This window comes from Equus przewalskii, chromosome 2, assembly GCF_037783145.1.
Source record: "Equus przewalskii isolate Varuska chromosome 2, EquPr2, whole genome shotgun sequence".
NCBI classification, from domain to species: Eukaryota; Metazoa; Chordata; class Mammalia; order Perissodactyla; family Equidae; genus Equus; species Equus przewalskii.
Genome location: NC_091832.1, coordinates 66,400,937 through 66,423,877, shown reverse-complemented (window position 1 = coordinate 66,423,877; position 22,941 = coordinate 66,400,937). Strand labels below are relative to the sequence as shown.

The 22,941-nt window shown below is 42.5% G+C and overlaps 1 protein-coding gene across 2 annotated transcripts in view; it reads right to left on the bottom strand.

Annotated features, from left to right (window-relative positions):
- Positions 1-12,923: 12,923 nt before the first annotated feature.
- Positions 12,924-22,941, bottom strand: part of SH3RF1 (SH3 domain containing ring finger 1) — a 183,974-nt gene continuing 173,956 nt past the window's right edge. For both annotated transcript variants that reach the window (XR_011537724.1, XM_070611482.1), the window contains one exon: positions 12,924-15,172. Coding sequence is in view for 1 of the 2 variants with exons in the window: in XM_070611482.1 (XP_070467583.1) it covers positions 15,160-15,172 (13 nt within the window). In the remaining variant the exon portion in view is untranslated. The remainder of the gene's footprint in view (positions 15,173-22,941) is intronic.

Sequence of the window (22,941 nt, the reverse complement as noted above, 5' to 3'; positions counted from 1 at the left end):
AATAGAGTAGACATTGGAATATTGAGGTCATCACACGGAAAGGATGTACCTGAAGAGTGAACCCCCCTGCTATTACATTATGGTGGGATGTCAGGGTTGCGACTTATATCTACATTCAAAATAGTATAAAAGCATTAACTGTGGGAGCCTGACGAGCTTTTAGAATTTTACTTTTTATAGCCAGAGTGAATAAACTCAGGAAGATTTAATACTTGAAATTCAACAGAAACATATTTGTGTCCTATTAGCAATGGGTAATCTGGTTTTCTGGCCTTCATTATACCAATCCGTTCAATCATTTGTTCATTCATTCAGTTAACCCCACACACATTTATTCGTTTCCTGTTCTATCCCAGGCCAAGCGCTGGGCTCCGGGGCAAAGCGTCTCCAGCCCTTAAGGAAACCCCTTACTGATCTTCTCCCCAGTCCCTGCTTCTTGTTCTTCTATTTTGGTTGTTAGCCTTTCCCTTTCCTTCATTCTTGCCTTTCACATTCAGCTTTAAAGTCTTTTGCCATTTTCTTCCTACTTTTGCCCAGCCTTATAAAGTCACCAGCTGTAAACAAGAAGGGACATTACATTGAAATAAGCCTCCTTTTGCTGCCTTTTGTGAACCATTGAAAACATCAGAAATGACATCAAATAAAATGCAGTCTGGGAGCATTGTACACAGAACTAAACCTGGGAAAGCAGTTCTCAGTGGAGAGAGTTTCAGTGAAGGACAGTGCAAAGAACTTCTGAGGATGTTTCAGCCGTGGATACCTAAGGACAACTGCTCATTTTAGTGCAGATCTATCTGCTGGAGTGTGAGGATTTGAAATCATTTTTCAAAGAGCAGATTCTTCTGTCAGGACCTCAGGGAAACTTTCTTCTATTAGAAAAACGTCAGTTTGGGAAGAGAAAGAAGAGCTTTCCTTGCTCCACAGGACTGATGTAGCTGCCTTGCGTGTTTAAAGATGACACTGTTGGTGCCATTCTAGCAGAGGGGGCCCCTAAACTGTGACACTTCGGTGACAATGGAGTCATACTTACCTGTACTTTCCTTCCTGACCCTCATGACCAATGGTGATACTGGCTCAAAACAAGGTTGACATAAGAGAAGCCATATTGTAGATAAGAGACCATGTGGTAACTTTGAATGACCTCTGACTAACTAACCCAGCTGGATTTGCACCCTCCAGGAGATCCACCTGCTCTCTAGATTTTATGACTGCTGCTTGTGCACATAGCTCCCAGCTGTGATCAGACGATAACTTCGTTCTTTTGAGTTCCTTAGGAATGTGATGACCCCCGAACAGTCTATGCTGATAGCCATCACCAATGACAGCTGAAAGATCTGGTGTGGCGACTCTTGGGTCAACATTCCCAACTCCCTCTCCTCTTACCCACTGGCCTATATACCTGCTTCAAGATTCTGTACCCCCTTAAGACAGTTCTTTTGGACATTAGTCGACCATCTTCCTTCTTGCTAGCAAGCTGTAATAAAATGCCTTTTCCCTGCCACCATCTTGCCTCTTGATGATTGGCTTTGTCTTGCGGTGAGCAGATTGTGCCCTTTGTGTGGTGACAATGGCATTCCTTGGAGAGATGGTGGACAAGGTTTCGAAGGGTAGCAGAATATGCCGCCCCAAAAAATGCCACTTTGGTATATTGATTATTTTGATCTTCAGGCACTTGAAAAACAGCAAATGCAGTGAGAGGCTTTCTCTGAACTCCAGTTATCTGCCCAAAAACAGATCCTCTAAAGGATCTCAATTGTCATAAATGCCTTCTCAGGAGTTTATCAACTAGGGAGGATTGACTTGTCACAGTAGAGGGGACTAGAAGTCGATAGCACACACAGATGCACTTTGCCACAAGGTATCATACCTCCCACCTATTCTTCTAAGGGCCCATTCATCTTTCCTAAAAATCATTTACTCCGCTCAAGAGGCCTACGTCCCCCCCCCTTCCCTTTCCCTATTAAGAAGGCATTAATCCTGAGTTCTAAGCCACCTCAGAGAGTCACTCCTTTTTCCCTGGGCATCTCCTATATACACATGAGCTATACATATTAATGAACTTCTGTTTGTTTTTCTTTTGTTAATCTGTCTTTTATTACAGGGGTCTCAGCTAAAAACTTGGAAGGGTAGAGGGAAAATCATTTTTCCTCTCCTACAGTTTAAAGATACGTTAGTCAGACTTTTTGGTGGCAAGTAACAGACACCAACTCGACTTGCCTTAAGCACAAAGGGGGTATGTGGTATAAGGATAGGGAAGTGTGTCAAAGAACTAAGGGCAGGAGGGCAGCCAGACCTTAGGAAGGGCTGGAACTGAGAAATGAAAAGCATTCACAGTCCCAAGATGTGCTCTCAGATCATCTCTCCTCTGCTTTTTCTTGCCTATCTGCTTCATTCCCTGAGTCCAGCTTTCTCAGCCTCCCCTAAGGCTGAATATGGCTGAACCACAGCTAATGAGTCTATCTGTAACTGTTCCAGTCATGAGCAGAGACTGATGGCTGTCTCTTCATTTCTACTCCTGGGATGGAAAATCTGATTGGCCTTGCCTGAATCACGTGTTCACCTCCTGTTCAATCATCTGAGGCCTGCAAGATGAGCACATAACACAGGCAGAGTCTCTAGGAGCCCACCTATGTGGATCAGGGGCACTTCTTAGAGAAGGTGGAATGGGTTGAGAGCTGGAATTTTGAGTTTGGGTAAAGATACTCCCAAAAAGTGTCTCTAGGGTAGCCACCCAATTCTGGAAACACAGTACACAATACATAATAAAGGGCTTATTAATATCACACGATAAAATCATTAGTGTTTCCAGAATTGGCGGCTATCTTGTACCACAAGAGATGGAGTCTATAACCCTGAAATAGGAGGAAGCTACAGGGCATGAATCCATGATGTTTACAGGACACGAATCCATGATGTTGTCATTAGCCTGGACGTCCATATATCTGCACTAACCAGTCACAAATGCCCATGTGGATCATGTAAATAAATTCATACATAACAAAGAGATAATTATCTCAGCTTTATAGTTGAAACCAAATATCCTCTAGTTACAGAGAATATTTAGCAGGCTAATTAGGAGCATTCATTACTCTCCTGCTAGTTCCCCAAGAATGATTCATCTAAATCCTAAGTAATCCAAATCCTAGTGCTCAACATTCCAGCTAACTACCCCTAGCTCGTATGTTTATTTACCATGCCCTCTGTTAGCCTTTTGGCAGCTGTAGGATCATATTCATGTGGAAAAAAAAAAGTGATCTCTCTAGCATGGATGGCGGCTTCAGTGTAGCTGGACTTATGTGTCAGCTAAGGGCTTTCAAAGGATGTGTTGAGAGAGAAAGAGAGGCAGAGAGGGAGGTAGGAGTTGTACCCCCTTTAATGACCTAGCCTCAGCATCATGTTTGCTGTATTCTACTTGTTACAAGCAACAATCTAAAGCTGACCCACAATTAAGGGGAGGGAAATTAGACTTTTCTTTTGATGGGAAGAGGGTTGAAGAATTTGTGGATATATTTTTAAATCACTGTATGAAGTTTCTTTTCCTTGCACAAGGAAAAGCACAAAGATAGATATGCCATGCCTATTGCAGTGGCTCAGCAGCGTTATCAAGAACCCAAGCTCTTTTGACCTTTCTTATCAGCATCTTTAAGGACTTGGCTTATCAAGTTATGTTCGTATAATGGCTGCTGCATCTCCAGGCATCACATCTGTATTCTAGGCAGGACAAGGGCAGAACGTCATTTGTCCCCCACCCCCTAATGCCTCCCTGTCTGAACAGGAAAGTAAAAGCTTTCTTATAATCCATCCAGCTGACTTCCTCTTAGATTTAATTGCCCCAAATTGTATCCCGTGGCTCTGTCAGGAGCTCAGTTGGGCTGGGTGAGAGAGCTGAGCTGTCAGGCGTTGGAGTAGCCAATTAAAGCAACAAGGAGCCAAAGTGAAAGTCACAGTGAAAGCTTTCATCACTTACTGCAGGAGTATAAGCAAGAGGCTAAAATGAGAAGGTGTCTGCCCCCTCAGCTTCATTTTCCTCCATGGCATGGTGCGCCCACACCACTGCAGGGTAGGCTGGATCAGCACATAGCTGGGGGTTGTCTTACTCTTGAGGGAACCTCAAACAAAAGGCTCCTGAAGTTTTATGGACCTGGGGTGAGGTCAGGGGAACATGGAGTGTGAAGGGGAAGAGCTAAGAGTGAAAAAGTACTGAGTTGGAGTGGAGAAAAGTGTCTTCAAGTTTCCCTGATAAAGAGACCTCCAAATGGAGCGAGTAATGCAAATACGCATGAGAGCATGGCCGGCCAGGGGTCCCTGAGCCCTTGACTGCAACTCCCCTTAGAGATGGCAATGTGTTGGCTGTGCGCAGAAGTCTGATGGGGAGGGCAGCTTTCCCAGGGGGGTCTTCCAGGTAAAGCTTTTGTAATTGCCTATGTCAGGCTTCAACAATTACACACAGGTTTTCAACCAGGAGCTGGACTCCTCAGATTTCACCTAGCTGCAAGAGAAGCTGGGAAGTTGAGATTTTTTTTTTTTTTCTTTCTAGCCTCGACAATAAAGGAAGACAAAGGACCAAGGCGGCCGGGAATGCATGTCGAATGAACAGATCAACGTTCTCTCTCAAGCAGCATAAATTCCCAGAAAGGATGCTGCATTTCATGACAGATATTTGGATGTTTGATGTTCAACTGTGAATTTTTTAAACATATTTTAATATACACATGTAACAGATATCAAGTAGGAGAAAGGGAGAAAATGTGAGTTTGAGGAGAGAAAAGTCAGGAAAAAAATTAGGGAAGGAAAAAATGAGAAGAGTTGGTAGGGACAAAGATGGAGCCTCTGAGGCCACAGGGACAGGAAGGGAGATCAGAGAGCTGGGAGCTCGGTTTCTCAACCAAAGCTCAGTTGGTGTTGGTTTCATTTGACGTTTACCATGTGACAGGCCCTCTTATGCCCTGTCCCGTCAGCTGCATCTCAGCATCAAAGTTGGTTTGGCCTGTTTGGGGCAGTAGCAGGATAACTCCCTTGTCAGCATAAAAGATTTATAATCCCAAATGAAGCCTGCACTTTTCCAGACTCTTCTTCAAGCAGAAAGTTCTGAAAATGAACACACCCCAGCTCCATATGTTTATTTACCATCCCCTCTGTTAAACTTTCAGCAGCTGCAAGATCATGCTCATGTAAAAAAAAAAAAACTTCCTGTTAAATTCATTTCTTTAATGCTTAATTTTTTCCTGCCAAAATAAGAGATGAATTAACAATGACTTGGCAGCCAATTAAAATTCATAGTAAGCTATTTTGTGACCCTTGGGTCAGAAACAAATTTCCCATAAACCTTAGAGAGTATCTCTCCTGGGTTTCTTTGGGGTGAGAAAAATTCCTATCCTGCTCTCGGGTTCTCATCCCTTGTGCAGGATGATGACCAGCCGTGTTCCTGAGGCATTGTTTGTGAAACTGAGAGACAAGTCTTGATTCCCTACTCAGTTATTTTTCTGAGATGTGGAGAAAAGATCTGTGGCTACAGCTGCCAGTGAGTGATTCTCAGCAGCAATTCTATGTAAGTGGTGGTTCAAGAAGAGACACAAGGAGAGGGTTAGGGCAAATGTCTGTTTTCCACAGTTCTGAGATTTGATCATTCTACTGAGCTGAGAGGAGAAAGGACTAGAAGGATACCATTGCCAGGTGTTTCACAGGTGTGAAAAACATGCCAAAGGTGAAGTATCTTCTTTTTCACAAGTCAGTGACAGGATTGTATCGTTTAGGATCTGTAAGTGGATCTATACGGATGGAAAAGTCTATTTCGCAATGTTTAGAACTTCCCATTCCAGCAGGATTAGAAAACTCTCAAATTCCTAGTAGTTGACAAATCTTTTTTGGTGATGGTCATTCCCCTGAGAAAAACAGTCTTTGACTTTCAGTCATTAAAAGGATTGGATACATGCAACATGTCTCTTTATGTCTCCATATTTATATAAGAGCAAATGCTTTCCAACATGGAACATCTGTGAAGATAATATGCCATTTCTGATACTGTGCTGTCAAAGTGACAGAGGAAAAAAAAAGGATTTATATAAAAAGAAATGCAAATATAGCTAGCTGGTTAGCCAAGGGGGCAGAGGTAGGGCAGACTTACATTAACCCAATCTCCCCAGTCGCTAAAAACCCGACAAGGGAAATATGAATTTTAACTAGCTGCCAAGCAATTGGGTAGTCATGCGTGACACAAAAAACAAGGGAAACTTTAATTTTCTCCTTGTCAGTTTTAAACACAGAGGCTGTCAATTCAGCAAGTGCAGCTACTAAACATATCACAGAAGGGCACCATCCTACCAGTCACAATATGACATCAAGCTCAAGACCGCTGTGCCATCACCCTTCCATCACATTTCAACCAGTCCTGCCCCTGTTATGGGCTATTTCTTTTCTGGGTAGCACCCTGCTCCCTGGGCTCTGCCATAGCCCTCCATTTCCAGTCAAGGAAATGTGGAATGACGTCTGCTCTTTTAACAAGCATTGTGAGCTTATCTTCCAGGGCCACTGTCTGGCACCATCAATGGGATTCTTTGGTCATGTGCAATCACTGGTGTGGTGCTAATTTAGTTCAAGTCAATTTAACAAAACATATTAAGTGTTAGGTTAATACTAGGTGCTGGAGCTCTGTGTCATGTGCCTTGTTTTCAAATATGATTTCAAAAGTGCTGTCAAACCATTGGCAATCTGGTCACAGTCATAGACACCCCCAGAAAAGCTTTGGGTGTTTAGGAAATGTGACACCTACAGTAGTCCCCCCCTTATCTGTGGAGGATCTATTCCAAGACCCCCAGAGGATGCCTGAAACCACACATAGTACTGAACCCTATATATACTAGATTTTTCCTATACATACTTATGATAAAGTTTAATTTTTAAACTAGGCACAGTAAGAGATTAACAACAATAACTTCTCTTTGGCATATCCATATTGCCAGTATCAGTACTCTTGCACTGTGGGGTCATTATTAATTAGAATAAGGGTTACTTGAACACAAGCACTGTGATACCTTGACAGTCAATCTGGTAACTAAGATGGCTACTAAGTGACTAACGGGGGGAGATGGGTAATGTACACAGTGTGGATATGCTAAAGAAAGGGATGATTCACATCCCAGGTGGGACAGAGCGGGGCTGCATGAGATTTCATCACACTACTCAAAACAGTCTGCAATTTAAAACTTATGAATTGTTTATTTCTGGAATTTTCTATTTATTATTTTCAGACTACAGTTGACCATGAGTAATTAAAACCACGGAAAGCGAAACTGCGGATAAGGGGGACTACCTTATACATCCACTCAACAGATATTTATTGAGTGCCACCTACTCTCAAGGAACTTACATTCTGGTGGGGGTAGATGGGTAATAATATGTAATCATACAAATAAATAAGATGAACCACTTGAAGTTCCTGCTATGAGGAATATGAAATATGATAATGGGATAAAGAGATGCTGTGGGGTGGGGGAAGAGGTAGGGAAAAACATAAGAAAGGACAGTCAGAAAGGACCTCTCTTAGTAGATATTTGAATTTAGCCTTGAATAATGAGGAACTAGGCAAGAAAAGATAAGGTGGAAAAGAGTTTCAGGTCAATGCTGAGGCCAGAATGAGCTTCCAGAGAAGTCAGCAGGACTTCAAGCAGGACCCAGATCCTAGGTAGGAGATCCTGGTAAGGAGATTGGATTTTATTTTAATTGTAACAGGAAGCCATTGGAGGGTTTTCAGCCAGGTCATGATACAATACTTTGGCCACTGTGTGGAAAATAGACTCTGCAGAGCAAGAGTGGAAGCAGGGATGCCAGGTGGGCGGCCTTGCAGCGGTCAAGGGAAGCTATGGCGTCATTCTTCACAAATGAAGAGTCTGCCCTAACAGGCTCATGCTGAAATTTTAATTGGGCCTTACATGAATCAAATGCCTAGTGTGTGACTGGCCGATATTCAATCATATATTATATCATTATAGCCTTAGAATATTGGGTTCCCCTGACCCATAGTTGAGAACCCCTGAAGAATTTACTCTGATCTATCTACTCTGAATATACCCCTTTGAAAACAACAACAGGCATTTGAGAAATATCTGACTAGGACTTGAATCTGAGGCCACGAAACAGAGAAGAATTCACTGATAAAAATGGTCCTTCGTTCCCATCCTTGTTCATGGCTGTCTCCCTAGCACCCAGCACAGAAGCTGACACATAAATATTTGTTGAAGGAGTTAATATGTTAGCTTAATAAAAGCTCAAGAAGTACTACTGTGAAAGCTTAGTAGTACAGCACCCCAACCAGCTGAACTATGCAGCCTTGGACAGTAGCCTTGGTATTTGGACTATTTTTATGGAAGGGTAGGATGAACCCACATCTACTCCAATCTTAGCATGCCAGCATCCAGGGCTCATTGCTGCTCAAAGCTTCCTGAACCATGTGGAAAACTCCTTCTCTAGCCTGTCTTCCCGCCCCCAAGACATCACCCTCCAGGGAGACACTGTAGACCAGCATCTCGCTCACACACAGTGCCCTCTCTGTGGGTGCCAGCCCCTTATTCTGCTTCCCAGCTGCCCTCTCTTCTGCCCTATTTCCCACTCTGTGCCAAAAACAGGGGAGCCTTTTGTGGGAGCAGTCAAGCTGTAAATCACTATTCATATTTCTTGGAGTAAACTTAAGGCTGAGAAAAGGTTCTGGAATGACTGCCCTGGGGACTAAAGCCCATCTGGAAACATGAATAATGTGAAATTTATCCCTCCATGGATCCCCCTCAAGACCAATTACAATATCATCCTTTCTGAGAATTGCTGCCAATTTTTTATGGGGTCACCAGAAAGTTATATCTTAAGTGAAAACTGCACAGATTTATATATGGGTAGTTAACTGATGAGAAGAGGTGCATGGAAGTAAACTACAGGAAACAATGATACTCCACAGATGGGAATGTCTATGAACTTGGCTGTTCACTTCAGGAAGTGGAATGCATTTATTCATCCATCCATAGACACTTATTGAGTAACTATTGTATGCCGGCCATTCTTCTAGGCACTGGGGAGGGAGCAATGCACAATACTAACATTGCCCTCACGGAGCTGACATTTTAGTGGCATTGGAAGGTGAGCCATAAAGGGCCCACTAAATATGGTGCCATAAGTCAACAAGTGACTTTTAGTCCTGTTTGTGGCATAGACTCACCGAGAAATGTGACGAAATTGAGTTTCTTGCTTCATTATAATTAAGAGTGAAATACATGTGCTACCCTATTTCTTGAGAATGTGGGATGGAATCGTATTCATTGTTTGAAAACTCCTAGAATAATAAGAGATTTGGCATTTATGTGTTCCCTCATACTTCTCTCCTTAAGCTGCAAAGTTCAACTGAGAGGTATTTGGCAAAAGGCGTCTTTGGCTGAAGCAATCACCTGACAATGTGAGTGGGGATCCGAGCCAGCCAGGTTCTAACTCAACTGGAGCAGTTTGATTAGGTGATGAGCACACATTATCATAAAATTGCAGAGCGGCTGTAATTCACCACATCACGGCTAGAAATTATCTGCCTCCAAGGAAAAATGTCAATAAGCAGTCATCTTTAGTGTCAGTAGTTCTTAAATTTTAGTTTCTGAAGAATCACTCGATGAGTCTGTAAAGGAGAGAGATCCCAGCTTTTCCCCTAGAAATTCAGATTGAGAAGGTCTGGGAAAGTGTCCAGGAATTTGTATTTTACCCACTACCCCTGCTGATTCTGCTGCAGGTGGCACCATACTCGGAGAATCACCACACTGTGTTAACCATAAGGTAGACGACACAGACCTCCAATTCCCCTGCCTAAATGTAAAGCATCTTGGCCAGGATCTCTTCCTTGGGAGGAAAAGAGAAAGGGAAGGCAGTTGGAACAGTCACCATTACTGATTACGGCTCATTCCCTTCTCTCATGCATCCAGCAAAGATTGTTTAGCAACTACTATGGACAAGGTACAGTCTACCCACTAGAGGGAGGATGTAATGATGAATAAGTATTAGCTGCTGCCCCTGGAGCATAAGATCTTTAAGGATGATAGAATGGAGTGAACCAGGCCTGAGTTTGCCTGACACTGCACTGTGCTAGGAGTTCTTTCAAACACCCTCTTACTAAGTCTTTCCAGGTTTTCTTTCCTCATCTCCTTCAAGTCTTTCTGAACTGTCTCCTTTTCAGTGAAACCTTGTTAGATCATTCTAAATCAAACTCAACATGTCAAAAGCTGAACTCCTAATATTTCCAACTTGCTCCTCCCGAAGTCTTCCCCATCTCAGTAAAGAGCAATTCCATTCTTCCAGTTGTTCAAGCCAAAAATGGAGTCAAATTACTTCTACTGCACCTTACATCTGATCCATCGTAAGTCCTGTTGGTTATGCCTGTAGAATATATCCAGAACCCCCTACTTCTCCCCACCTCCATGCTACTAGTCTGGTCCAAGCCACCATTACCCCTTGCTGGAATTCTTGCAGTGGCCTCCCACCTGTTCTCTCAGCTTCTGCCCTGGTCCCCCTTCAGACTGTTCTTGACACAGTAGCCAGAGTGATCCTGTTAAAATGTAAGTTTGATCAGGTCACTTCTCTGCTCCAAACAGACTTTCCACGTCACTCCAAATGAAAGCCAAAGTCCTCACAATAACCCACAGGGCCCTGACCTGCCTCACCACCCTCATCTATCCACCTCTCTTTCTGCTCTCCCCCTCACTCACTCCCCCTACCCACACCAGGACGGTCCTACTTTGGCACCTTTGTACTTGCTATTATTGGGATTCTCTTCTACCATTTGTTCACATGGCTTACCCTCTCCTTTCCTCCACGTCTTAAATCAACTATTGCTTCTTCACTAGGCTTAGCTGGCCCTTCTGTCTAAAATGTGAATACTTCTACTCATTTTACCCATACATCCTTCCTGTTTTACACTAAAATCTCCGTATTTTCCTATTTTTATCTTGTTTCTTGTCTCTCTCTCCCACCAGAAAGTAAGCTCCATAAAGGCAGAGATTTTTGTCTGTTGCTTGCTGCTGTATCACCAGGGCCTAGAACAGTGCATAGTATGTGGTGAGCTTTCAAAACTATTTGTTTCAATAAATGAATGAATAAATAAAATTACAATCCCCCTGCTCTTTCTATCTCCTCTCCACGACTTATTTTCTCTATAGAATTTCTATATAGAAATATATATAGTTTCTATATATAGAAATATATAAATTCTAATATACCCTATATATTCTACATACTCTATATAAATTCTAATATACTCTAATATACCATATAATTTACATATTTATTTTACTTACTGTCTACTTTTCCTCACTGGAATGTAACTGTCACAAAAGCCAGGATTTCTATCATGTTTACAGTTGTATCCTTATTACCAAGAAGAGCATGTGGCTCTTTGCTCAATAAATATTTATTGAATGAGTGAACTCTTGATGTAAGAGTTGTATTTTTACAGATTGGGAGATTGACAGTTAGTAAGATTAAGTAAATTAAGCATGGTCATTTATACAACTAGTGTGTAGCAGAGTCAGAGTTAGAATTTGGGTCTGTGCAACTTTGAACCTGTGCTCTCACAGTGCGCTACTTGTCTGGTCAAGAAGGCATTTGAGCTGGGTATTAAAGGATGGGTAGGAGTTGAGCAGGTTGATTCCCTCTGCTGCAGAATTCTTTCCCTCTCCTTCACCATAAAGAATGAATCATAATTTGTGTGTCCATTCCTCTGGAAAGCCTGATATGAATTGCCATGCCTGAGTCTAGGATCCTTGTCTTTCCTTGTCATTTCCTTCCTCCACAGCCTGGCAAGCCAACTGCCTGTTTATTCCTTTTTTCATACCCTAGGTTGTAAGGTCTGCAGAGGCAGGGGTTGTTTCTATCTTGTTCACTGGTGTTCTTCAGGCCTATCACATGATCTGGTTCACATCAGGTGCCCAGTGAAGATCAGTTAGTTTAATGAAGGAGGGAAAGGAAGATTCAGGCAGAGCAAATAACTGAACAAGACTCAGAAAATTAGAGAGGGCAAGTAGTACTGTGTGCCTGGGGCAGAGGCTTCATTGAGGTATAATGTGGGATACACATAGAAAGCTGGCACTAGAAGAGATTATGAAAAACACAGAATGTTCTGGATTAAAAATTGGTCTTTGGTAAGCTATGGGGCTCACTGAATTATTTTGAATAGAAAGGCACAAAATGCTTCTTTCAGAAGATTAATCTGATACTGATAGGAGATTGAAAAGAGAAAGAGGAAAAGCAGAATCTGCTGCAACAGCCAAACCATAATGGTGAAAAATATCCCAATTTGAATGGCGGCAGTGGGATTGGAATGGAGTAAACAGATGTGAGAAGCATTTTGAGGAGAGATACCGGATGTTAAAAACAAAGCAGACCGGGAATTGAAGCTGGCTCCAACACTTTGAATGAACGTGGCTAGAAGAATAGCGGTGCCTTTTACGGAAAAATGGAGAAATTGCAAAGAGGACATAATCCAGTGGAAAGAGAATGAGGTTGGCTTCGAGCATTTTAAATTTGAAACATTCTCAGGCCATTCTGGTAGAAATGAATTGAATTGGAAATTCAGGACTAGAATTCAGGAGAGATGTGTCTCTACAGAGCCTTAAGTACTCTAGCTTCTCTAACAGTAGGTTAGTTAATGCTTAGCTTTCTAGCAGTTTGGCTGTTGTGGACAACTGAAAAGTTTGCAGCATTGTTCGAAGGGTTGTTTAATTTTCTGAAAATACTGAGTTTTTTCTCATTAAATGGGGCAAACCTCTGAGTAGGTTAGGGTGCACTTTTTCCCACCTATACCCTTTGGAGCCAGAGGGTTCTTGGCATTTGGCTGGGATGGGTATTAACCCTGTGGACATTTGGAAAACTGATAAAGAAAGACACACATTGTAAGTCTCAGAAAATTTGTTTAAGTCTTGAGACAAACGCTTTATTGACGATCTTTCTGGTTGAAGCAGATTGCTAGGACTTCAGTGCTGTGCGTGAATCCACAAAGTTTCCATTATTTGAAGAGGAAGCTGCTATGTATAGCCAGCAGCTTAGTAGAATTAAACTTGTTTATGCTTTTCCATCTACTAAAAATAGATATGCAGAGGTTTGAAATCCATCTCCAATTTTTAAAAATATCTGATACAGATGAGGCAAAATGTTTGTATTTGTTAAATCTGGATGGTAGATACTTGGTTATCTATTATATTATTTTCTGCACTTTTCTATATGCTTGAAACACAGTAGTTCATAATTTTTTAAAAAAAACTTCTAAAAACAGATCTGCAAAACAGAGCTGAAGACTGAGATTCTGAGGCTTAGGCTAGTCTGGGAAGATGACCCACAGAAGCAATGGAGTGACCCCACTCTCCAAAGTTCCTGTCCCCTCCAAGAACAAAAGGCCATGGTGGTGACCAGACTGTTAGAGGTCATGGGATAGAAAGGGAGGTAGTAATTCTTTTCTCATGCTGTGGGTCCCACAATGTCTATAACAGTCCTCTTGAGGTCAGCCGCCAGCTTGGGAAGTCACAGATCCACCACTGATGGTTAGAAATCAGCATGCTCCCATGTTGACAATTACTTATAATCCAAGCACAGTAACAGAGGAACTTCCTTTACATCCACCCCCACATTGTGCCCCTAAGCTCAGGCTTGGTTCCAGGGAGAGGGTCACCATGTCACTTAACTGCCATGGTGCCTTTCTGAGAAAACACATCAAACCATGCTGTGAGTCTTAGGGACCACTATTCTCCTCCCAGGGCTATGTGTCGGCCTGCATCACCTGGGGAAGGTGGGAAAAGAGCTCCCCAGTGACAACTCCTCCAAGCCCTCCACAGGTTTCCAACTTTGTGTTCCCTTCCTTTGGACAAGTCAACGAAAGCCCCTTTATGCAGGCTCACAATAGTCTGTCTAAGGCTTATGCTTTGGAAAATTCAGCATTTCTCAAAGCTGACAAACATCTCTGACCTCAGCTTCATCTTTCATTCAGGCCTACGTTGGAAACACCACCGTCTGATAAACATCAGCCACACCAACCACATGGTAGGCCCAATGTGGTGACAGCAATGTTGCAGTAAATCAGCTTTTCAGACCAAATACACCAGTAATCCCACTTGAAAGAAATGTGTCCCTGAGGACCACCTGTGAGCTTTAGACTTCTGCAAGGAGAAGGAATCTTGATAGAGGAAGAAGAGTAGATATTTCTTTCAGGCCAGAACCTAAGTGGAAATCCTCCCAATAAAGTATCTTTCAACAAACTGAAGCAAACTTGCCTCTGACTTTCAAGCCTTTGAAAACAGCATCTAGTTCACAGCTCATCCCCTCTGGAGCCCACAGCTCTTTCTATAGTTCCCACGAAAGCTTCCTTTGGGCCTCCCACCAGCTCCCACATGGGCAGAAATGAAATCCCTTTCTCTCAGGGCTTTGCAAGCTGAGACTCCTCCAGATTGCTGCCTCTTCTGTCAGCTCACACAAGTCTACTCTCTTCCTGCCAGCCCTGCTGATCACCCCCCTCTTTCAGCCAACATGCCACCCTGCCAGGCAGTAGCCTCCTTTTTCTCACTGCACAATTAGGAACAGTCTCTGTGTTCTCAGCTTTTCCTTCCTGTGCCTGTCATTTCCTCCACGAACACATGCTGCTTTGCAGTCCTCATCACACACACGACACCATTACTGAGACAGGTCGGGCGTATGGTGCCAATCGAATTTGCTGTACCAAGTTGCCAGAACTTTCTGGAACAAATAAAATGTAATATTCAGCTCTTGGAGCACCCCCGAAAGCAGACCTCCTAAAGTCTGTTTCATTTTCATGAAAGCATTTGAGTCCCAAATTTTACTCTGAGAGATGAGTAATCAGAGATTTTAAAAGTCATGGTGACTGTATCCCTCCTTTTTAGCCTCTTGGGACCACTGGAGTCGCAATTCCTCCTCTAGTCTGGGGTTTTGCAGGTCAAGTCCACTGATTTCTCTTTCCAGTGGAGGAAACATGGAAAATCACCAACACATCTCCATTCTTCTAGTGGCTCACATTTACCACTCTTTCCCTGTAGTTTTCTTCATGGATGACTTGTAAGAATACATGAGTTCTCTTCTTCCCTGTGGCCAAATTTTTGTCCAGTATAGCAGGGAAAATGGCCTGGCATCTCATCATTGTCATGATTGGAGCCTGTTGGAACATAAAATCAATTCTATACATCTATATTGATTGTCAAGATAACAGAAATAATCTTCTCAGCGGTGCTGTTGCCTCTTATTTTGAGGGGCAGGGTACAAGAACAGAGCCCAAGTCAGGCCTGGGTATACATTTAGCAGAAGAGGAAATGAGCCCCTTCTGAGAATCCCCAAACAGCCTTCCTGGGTAAAGGAAGACTCAGTGTACCTCCTGCGCACCCAACTTGCCGAGCACAGAGAAAATTCGAGAGAAGTGTTCCATGGGCTAAACCAAAGCATTTGAAATTTGGGGATTTCAGGTTGAAAAATACTTAATCCGATCATGTATATGCATTCTTTATGCCAGATGAGGTTTATAATGCCATACCTACAAATGCCAGAGTTAAAACGAAAGGTGACAGATTGGGGAATGACATAATTCAGCTCGATCATCCAATTCGCCTCTTGTCCCCATAATATATGTTTTGGTAAATAGCATTTGAGGGACAAAAAGAGGATGCTAGATCCAAATTAATTTTAGAACAAAATAATATAAAGAAAAAAAGCCTCCACAGGTGAAATACCCAAAGTTATTATTTATAGATGTTTCATGTTTTCAAAGGCCCCATCTTGGCATCTGTCTTTCATAGACCCTATACAGCATATTAAAAAATGCTAGTTAAATCTTTGAATGTCACAGGACTTGTAAACTGCATGATTTGTTTCGTATCAAATAAAAACCAGAACCTTTCTAAATTAAACCAACACTCCTTTCCCGAGTTTTATCTTGCTTATGTGGGGCACAGAAAGTTGCAGCCATTCCAATATAAACCTCTGCCAACACCAGCTAATATTAAGTAAACGTGTAGGATCAACAACTGAGGGTTGTTCAGATTCTTTCAAGTCTCTCTCGTGCTTGGCTCATCAGGATCCAAACCTCTCTCCCTGAGCTCCCAGCTCTAAAATTATATGACTCTGGCTGTTTTGGCAGCCATTCAGAGGGAAGAGAAAACAGGGAGCGAGGAGGAACACAGATAATTACTTAAGCATCACCTCCAAAATTCTGATGGCATCGAATAGGAAGGCTGTTCAGAAAATCATCCTAATTACACCACATTGACACAGCAGTGACGGGACAAGCATCGTTTAACAACCACTCATATTCACTGTTCCATACTGACATTTTTGTCATCCTTCTGGCCTTGATGATTAAACAAAGGTATTTCTTAAGCAATAGGTCCCCAGGGCCCTGTGGCTTCATCTTTTCCTGTCTGAATCGAAGGGAGAAAGGGCAGCTCCACAACCAGTTCTGTGTATTTCTTATTATGTTCCTTAGTGGTTCCTAAGGCGGCCGTAAAGTGAACGACTCTGTTACATAAGACAGTCATTGTTGAACCAAGATCTCCCAGGGCCTGTGTCTTTCCCTGGTAGCAACCGTGAAACACATTAACTTTTCGAGGCAGACTAAAATACACCCTAATGGATAACAACTGTAATTCCTCAGCTAAATGCTGCCTTTGTGGTCTCTAAGTCAATGTGCTCCCCCACCGAACTCCAGCACGCAAGGATGGCAGTCATTGCGTTTCAGATGTGTCAAAGCGTGCCCTTTGTTGGCAGATGCGTCACTGGACGCCCAGTTTGACCAGCCATTCATGGCAGTAACACAGCACAGGAGAAAAACAGGGTGATAACAAAAGTCACATCACCTGAATGTCCAAAAAGTTAAGATAACAGAGATATTGCTGAAATTTCTCCTGAAACTCATCAGGATGGGGCTGTGCCAGGTCAGGGGGTGGGCTGCCTATGCTCATGGGTGCTGGGGCAAGCAAATGCTAAGAGCCTACAGGGGACCCTCCCTGTCTCTCTCTGAGTCGTTACTTAGTGCTTATTTATCCCCACCCCTCACCTCTCCTTCAAAATGCCTCAGTCAGCAAGTCACTGAACTAGATATTGTGGTGGTGTGGTCTTTCATGCTGGTCTTCTTGGCAAGAATCTGATTTCAGTCCTTACTCAGCATCACCCCATCAGATATGGCTACACTGTGAAGTGAATGAAATTGAAGCTTCAGACTCCCTCATCTGTGCGAGCTCCTTCCAAGGTCCTAGGAAGGCCCCTTGCCATGTGTTTGCCCATTTTTTAATAAAATAGACAAACGTAAGGTATTTTAACTTCAGATGGTTAAAACCATTCATATCCCACTTCAATGCCCCCTTATGTAGATGGCATAGAAGTGGCCATGAGCATTTTGGGGACCGGCTAAGGTGAAGCTGAGTTGGGGACACGTTTAGTCAGATTTAGTGGGATATGTTCATCTGGTTCACAGACATGTCTGTGCATAGTTAAAGTCACTGCTAGTCCTCCTTGTGTAGGAATGGCTTCCAGGAAAACTACCACCCATTGTGCCAACTCACCCGGCGTCATGAGAAGAATTACGGGGCCAGAATCTGCATCACAGGGTAGATGTGTACTGTGGCTTCTGGCACCACAAGCGTGTGGATCAGGAACCTAAAACATAGTCTGAAACATGTGGAACCAGACGCCAGTATGGGGGAAAATTCTTCCAGATTTTACAGCTTAGATATAAAGGGAACTTGATAGAAGTTACCCCAAATTTAACAACAACTTTAGAATTTTAAATGACATAACCAATAACAATTCTTTCAAACTACCAATAAACAAATTTCAACCCCCCATCCCAAAGGAAAGATTGAGTGATTCTATTCTCTCTAGAGAAAAAAATTATAAAATGGTTTTCTTTAAAAAGGGGATCAAAGAATATACAGCCAAAGAATATAGGGAGGAAAAGTACTACAAAAGGATAGCAGTCAGTTAATTAATAAAAATATCGTATTATTTTTCTGGATTTTGTGATTTTATATTATTTGTTAGCTTTTTAAAATATGTGATTTGTTGTGACTTCTTTACTCATTGTTTCATAACTCATTTTGTATACATAATTTTGTATTCTTTTTCTTAAAGAGGGTCCCCCAGATTGTGTAAACTTCAGGCTCCACAAAACCAGGATGAGCCTCTGCCCCACAGCGTATAGAAAAGTGCTGGTGAAAATGTTGGAAGTAGGACACTCTCAATATTCGCCGAATTAAATGCTCTCCCTCTTCCTTATTGAAAAGCATCTCCTCTGCTTATTTTCTCTCTTGCTTTGCTGAAGAGCCCAGCCTCAGCTGCGTCAAGCTCACACATCTCTCTGAGTCCCGTAGAGCTGCCTCCTCCAGACCATTTTCTCCACCTGCCATCAGGGTCGTCCACCAAAAGCTCATCAACTCTGCTGAGAGCCCACCAACACTTACATGATCCAGGAAACTGGGGATGAACGGCGCTTAGCGGAGGAGGAGAAGATGATCTCTCGAAATGCGGGGACCACTGGTAACGCCGGCATGAGCAGCAACATCTCTGTGGAAGGCCCAGCGAGGGCATAACAGCTATCTCAGTAATCACTGGGGCTGACCTGGCACTGCACCGTCATGTCCACAATTGAAATTTGCAAAAAATACATCAAAGACAACATAAAACTGGTCCAAGGCAGACGTGAAAAAGAAAAACCTAGTTTCCCTCTAAAACATAAAGCCTTTATGACAATAAGTTATGAAACAAATCACAACCACTGTGTTCATTTAAAAATCAGTCAGTTCTTTACAGACGAAAACAGGAATCCAGATGGTTTAAGCCTCCACTAGATTTTGGTGAAGGCAATGTGATCTACATGTGATTTTCTCTGTGGGATGGTTTGAAAACAGAGAAATATCAAACTTGGTGAATTCCCTTGAGCTCTTTTTTTTTTTTTCTTTCTTCTCCCCAAAGCTCGCCAGTACGTAGCTGTATATTTTAATTGTAGATCCTTTTGGTTGTGCTATGCAGGTCACTGCCTCCGCATGGTCCAATGAGTGGTGTCAGGTCAATGCCCAGGATCCGAACCGGCAAAACCCTGGGCTGCCAAAGCAGAGTGTCTGACCCCAATCACTCAGCCATGGGCTGGCCCCTCCTTTGAGCTCTTACTAGGGAGATCTGATTTTCCTTATGCATGCTGCACCAGGACTGGGAAAAACTAGATTGATGTCGTCTTGACTTTAATTCACATATTTTGATCTTCATTTATTTGGAATGGAGGCATATGGGTTATCAAAAATTAAAATAATATTTTAAAATTTTAAATTGAGGTTCTTTTTCTTCCCAAAGTTTTTGACTCTCCACCCATTGGTTCAATGGCATTCATTACTTCAGGAGAAAGTGGAAACAGCCAGAACAAAGCAGTGGGTGAAGGTGCTGAATGAATTTATAATTCACAACATCTGAAGTTGAAGAGACTTGAAAGAGCTAGTCGTGTGTATGTGAGAGAGATGGTTTTATTTTGAATTCCAAAAGGCTTAGCTTTAAGATGATAGTAAAAGCTTGGAGGACCAGAGCACAGAGTTTATAGGTGTTAACCTCTAACAGATACAGGTCATGGTACAAGGTCATCTCTTCGTCACAAAAGAAAGCAATAAAAATATTTCCTGATTCAGGACAGAGGGGCAGGGGGCGGGCTGCGGAAGGCAGAGCCTAGACAGATAGAGAGAGGAGAGAAAGAGTTACATAGGAGTGCATATGGGGTGGGGGTGAGTGTGCCCTGCCTCCTGAGCTGAAATTCTGCTGGCTGGGAGCGGAGGGTAGGGGAGTGAGGATAGAAGGGACTTCCGCCTTGTTTACCTATAAAACTCTTACCACCTATCTTACAAAAACTCGGGAAGGGGAGACAGATTTAAAAGGTCAGCAGGGCAGACCCGGACTGATTAGAGAGCCCCAAAGGACCACTCCACCTGAATCTCCCTCCCTTCCTTTCTGTGTGGATAAATCAAGAAAGAAAAGAGCCCATAGCTCCTTGGGAGGGGTGAGGAAGGCAGCCTAGAATGAGGAGTTGGTGAGAGTCAGCCCCAGCTACTGTTGAGGTGGGGCCTGGTCAGCAGGGAGCAGCCACCACGTGCTGCCTGAGAGACACGACAAGGTGGGTCAGTGGTGAAGGCCACAGGGACCAAGGCCGATAACTTGACCTAGGTGACAAGACGTCTCCAAGGAGGCCAGTTCAGGCCGGAGAATAGAAAGCATGGGACTCAGACCGAGGACTCATCCAGGAGGACACGATGAGGGAAAACAGCCCTGATGGAGTTAAAATTCTGAATTGACTGAGGAATTACCCAAAAGCAGCTTTTAAGCAGGAAGGGGGACAATTATCCTAAAGTGCCAAGATTGCGTTTTCCACTACCTCATAAGCAAATTGAGTGCAGTTATAGAGAAATAAAGTTCCATTGCTGCACGTCTGAGATGTCACTATAAATTTGAAACTCACTATACACATTTGAAATCCCTGCCCTCCCCCCGTCTATGCCCCCAAGGGGTTCCAATCACCAAGGCAGCCTTGCACGCTAAGAATTTGCTTACATTTCGGGGTGTAATGAGCAGGACCTGGACCAGACATACAGGAATACTTTGAACTTCCAGAAATTTACTTTGGGGAAGTATTCAGGAGAGAGAAACAATTGGTCTTTTATATAGGTTACAAAGACATGAACATTGATAACCCCAATGTCATCCTAATAGTCACAATTACTATCATGATGTCCTAACCTAAGACAATATGATAAGTTGTACAGTGTCTACTTCTTTCCTCATTTCTCCCCACTTTAACCTGACTCCTATCTTGGAAGCAGAGAATTATAATGTAAACACTTGCTACAACTGTCCTTGTTAAGCGGCATCCGCAATGATTAGGAATACCTCATGGATACACCCCTGTCTCACTGGGTGCAGCCTACAAGTTGTTCAACCAGTAAGACCACTGCTTCCCTTTATTAGGCCTCTGAATTATTTCGCTCCTCGTATGTGGGTGAGAGGCTTAGACTGTGGTTCTCCAAGTGGCCTGGAGCTAGACATCCTTGTTTGCTTTCTCTGGAGTAATTTCACCGACTCCCCTCACCCTTCTGTATAAGGAAGCTGCGGCTCACAGGCCTATGTGACTGTAATGATTCATGAGTAACTGAATAAAAGCATTACAAACCCAGTAGGTAAATTGAGGACATTCTTTAAGCTCCATTATAAATTGGGTGTAGCCCAAGTCTTCAGCAGAGACTAAGTCAGTGATTACTGGTTGTCTGCTTTCCTTGTCCTCGGGGAGTAGCTTGTTGGCTTGTGTGGGCGGCCAGAGGTCATGGAGCTCCCTGGAACTGCAGCCTCAGCTCTGTCCTGAATCCTTCCTCAAGAGAGAAACTGAATTCCTGGCAATTTATTTCTCTTTTATTGTGGCCCACACTCACAGAGCCCAAACCGAAGAGGCCCAGGAAGACTCTTGCTGTTGACCATTTATGAGCCCTACCCTCTGACTTTGGAGCTTCCTATGTGCATTCCTCAGCAATCTTTGTCACCCTCAGGTCATCCATGAAACGTCTTTATGCATTTTTATGTTAAAAAATGCTTACGTGTATATTAGAGCTAGTTACGTTCCCTTTGTAATGCCTTATATTTTCATAAAAAATAAAAGCTTAAAGTTGAAAGTTTTAAGCAAAAATAAACAAGTGGGACTACATCAAACTAAAAAGCTTGTGCACAGCAAAGGAAACCATCAACAAAATGAAAAGACAACCTACTGAATGGGAGAAAATATTTGCAAATCATGTATCTGATAAGGGGTTAATAGCCAAAATATATAAAGAACTCATACAATTCAATAGCAAAAATTCCCCAAACAATCCAATTAAAAAATGGGCAGAGGATCTGAATAGACATTTTTCCAAAGAAGATTTATAGATTATCAACAGTTACATGAAAAGGTACTCAATATCACTAATCATCAGGGAAATGCAAACCAAAACCACAATGAGATATCACCCCACACCTGTCAGAATGGCTGTTATCAAAAAGACAGGAAATAACACATGTTGGTGAGGATGTTGAAAAAAGGGAACCCTTGTGCACTATTACTGGGAATGTAAATTTGTGCAGCCATAAAGGGAAACAGTATGGAGGTTCCTCAAAAACTTAAAAATAGAACTACCATATGATCCAGCAATTTCACTTCTGAAAAAAGATTTGTGCACTTCCATGCTTATTGCAGCGTTATTTACAAAAACCAAGACATGGAAACAACCTAGGTGGCCATCAATAGGTGAATGAATAAAGAAATTGTGGTGTGTATACACAATGGAATATTATTCAGCCATAAAAAAAGATGGAAATCCTGCCATTTGTGACAACATGGATGGACCTCGAGGGCATTATGCTAAGTGAAATAAGCCAGACAAAGAAAGACAAATACATATGGATAATCTCATTTACATGCAAAATCTTTAAAAATAAATAAATCAATAAACCTGAGCTCATAGGTATAGAGAACAGATTAGTGGGTGCCAGAGGCATGGATGGGGAGGTGGGTGAAATGGGCAAAGGGGGGCAAAAGGTTCAAACTTCCAGTTATAAAGTAAATAAGTACTGGGATGTAATGTACAGCATGGTGACTACAGTTAATAATACTGCATTATATATTAGAAAGTTGCTAAGGGAGTAGATCTTCAAAATCCTCATCACAAGAAAACAAATTTTGTAACTATGTATGGTGATGGCTGTTAACTAGACTTATTGTGATGATCATCTCACAATACATGCAAATATTGAATCATCAGGTTGTACACCTAAAACTAACATGTTATATGTCAATATCTCAGTAAAAAGTTTTTAAATAAAAATATTAAAACTAAAAATAATTGAAAATTTATTTAAGCATAGCTTGAGGCCCCTTAA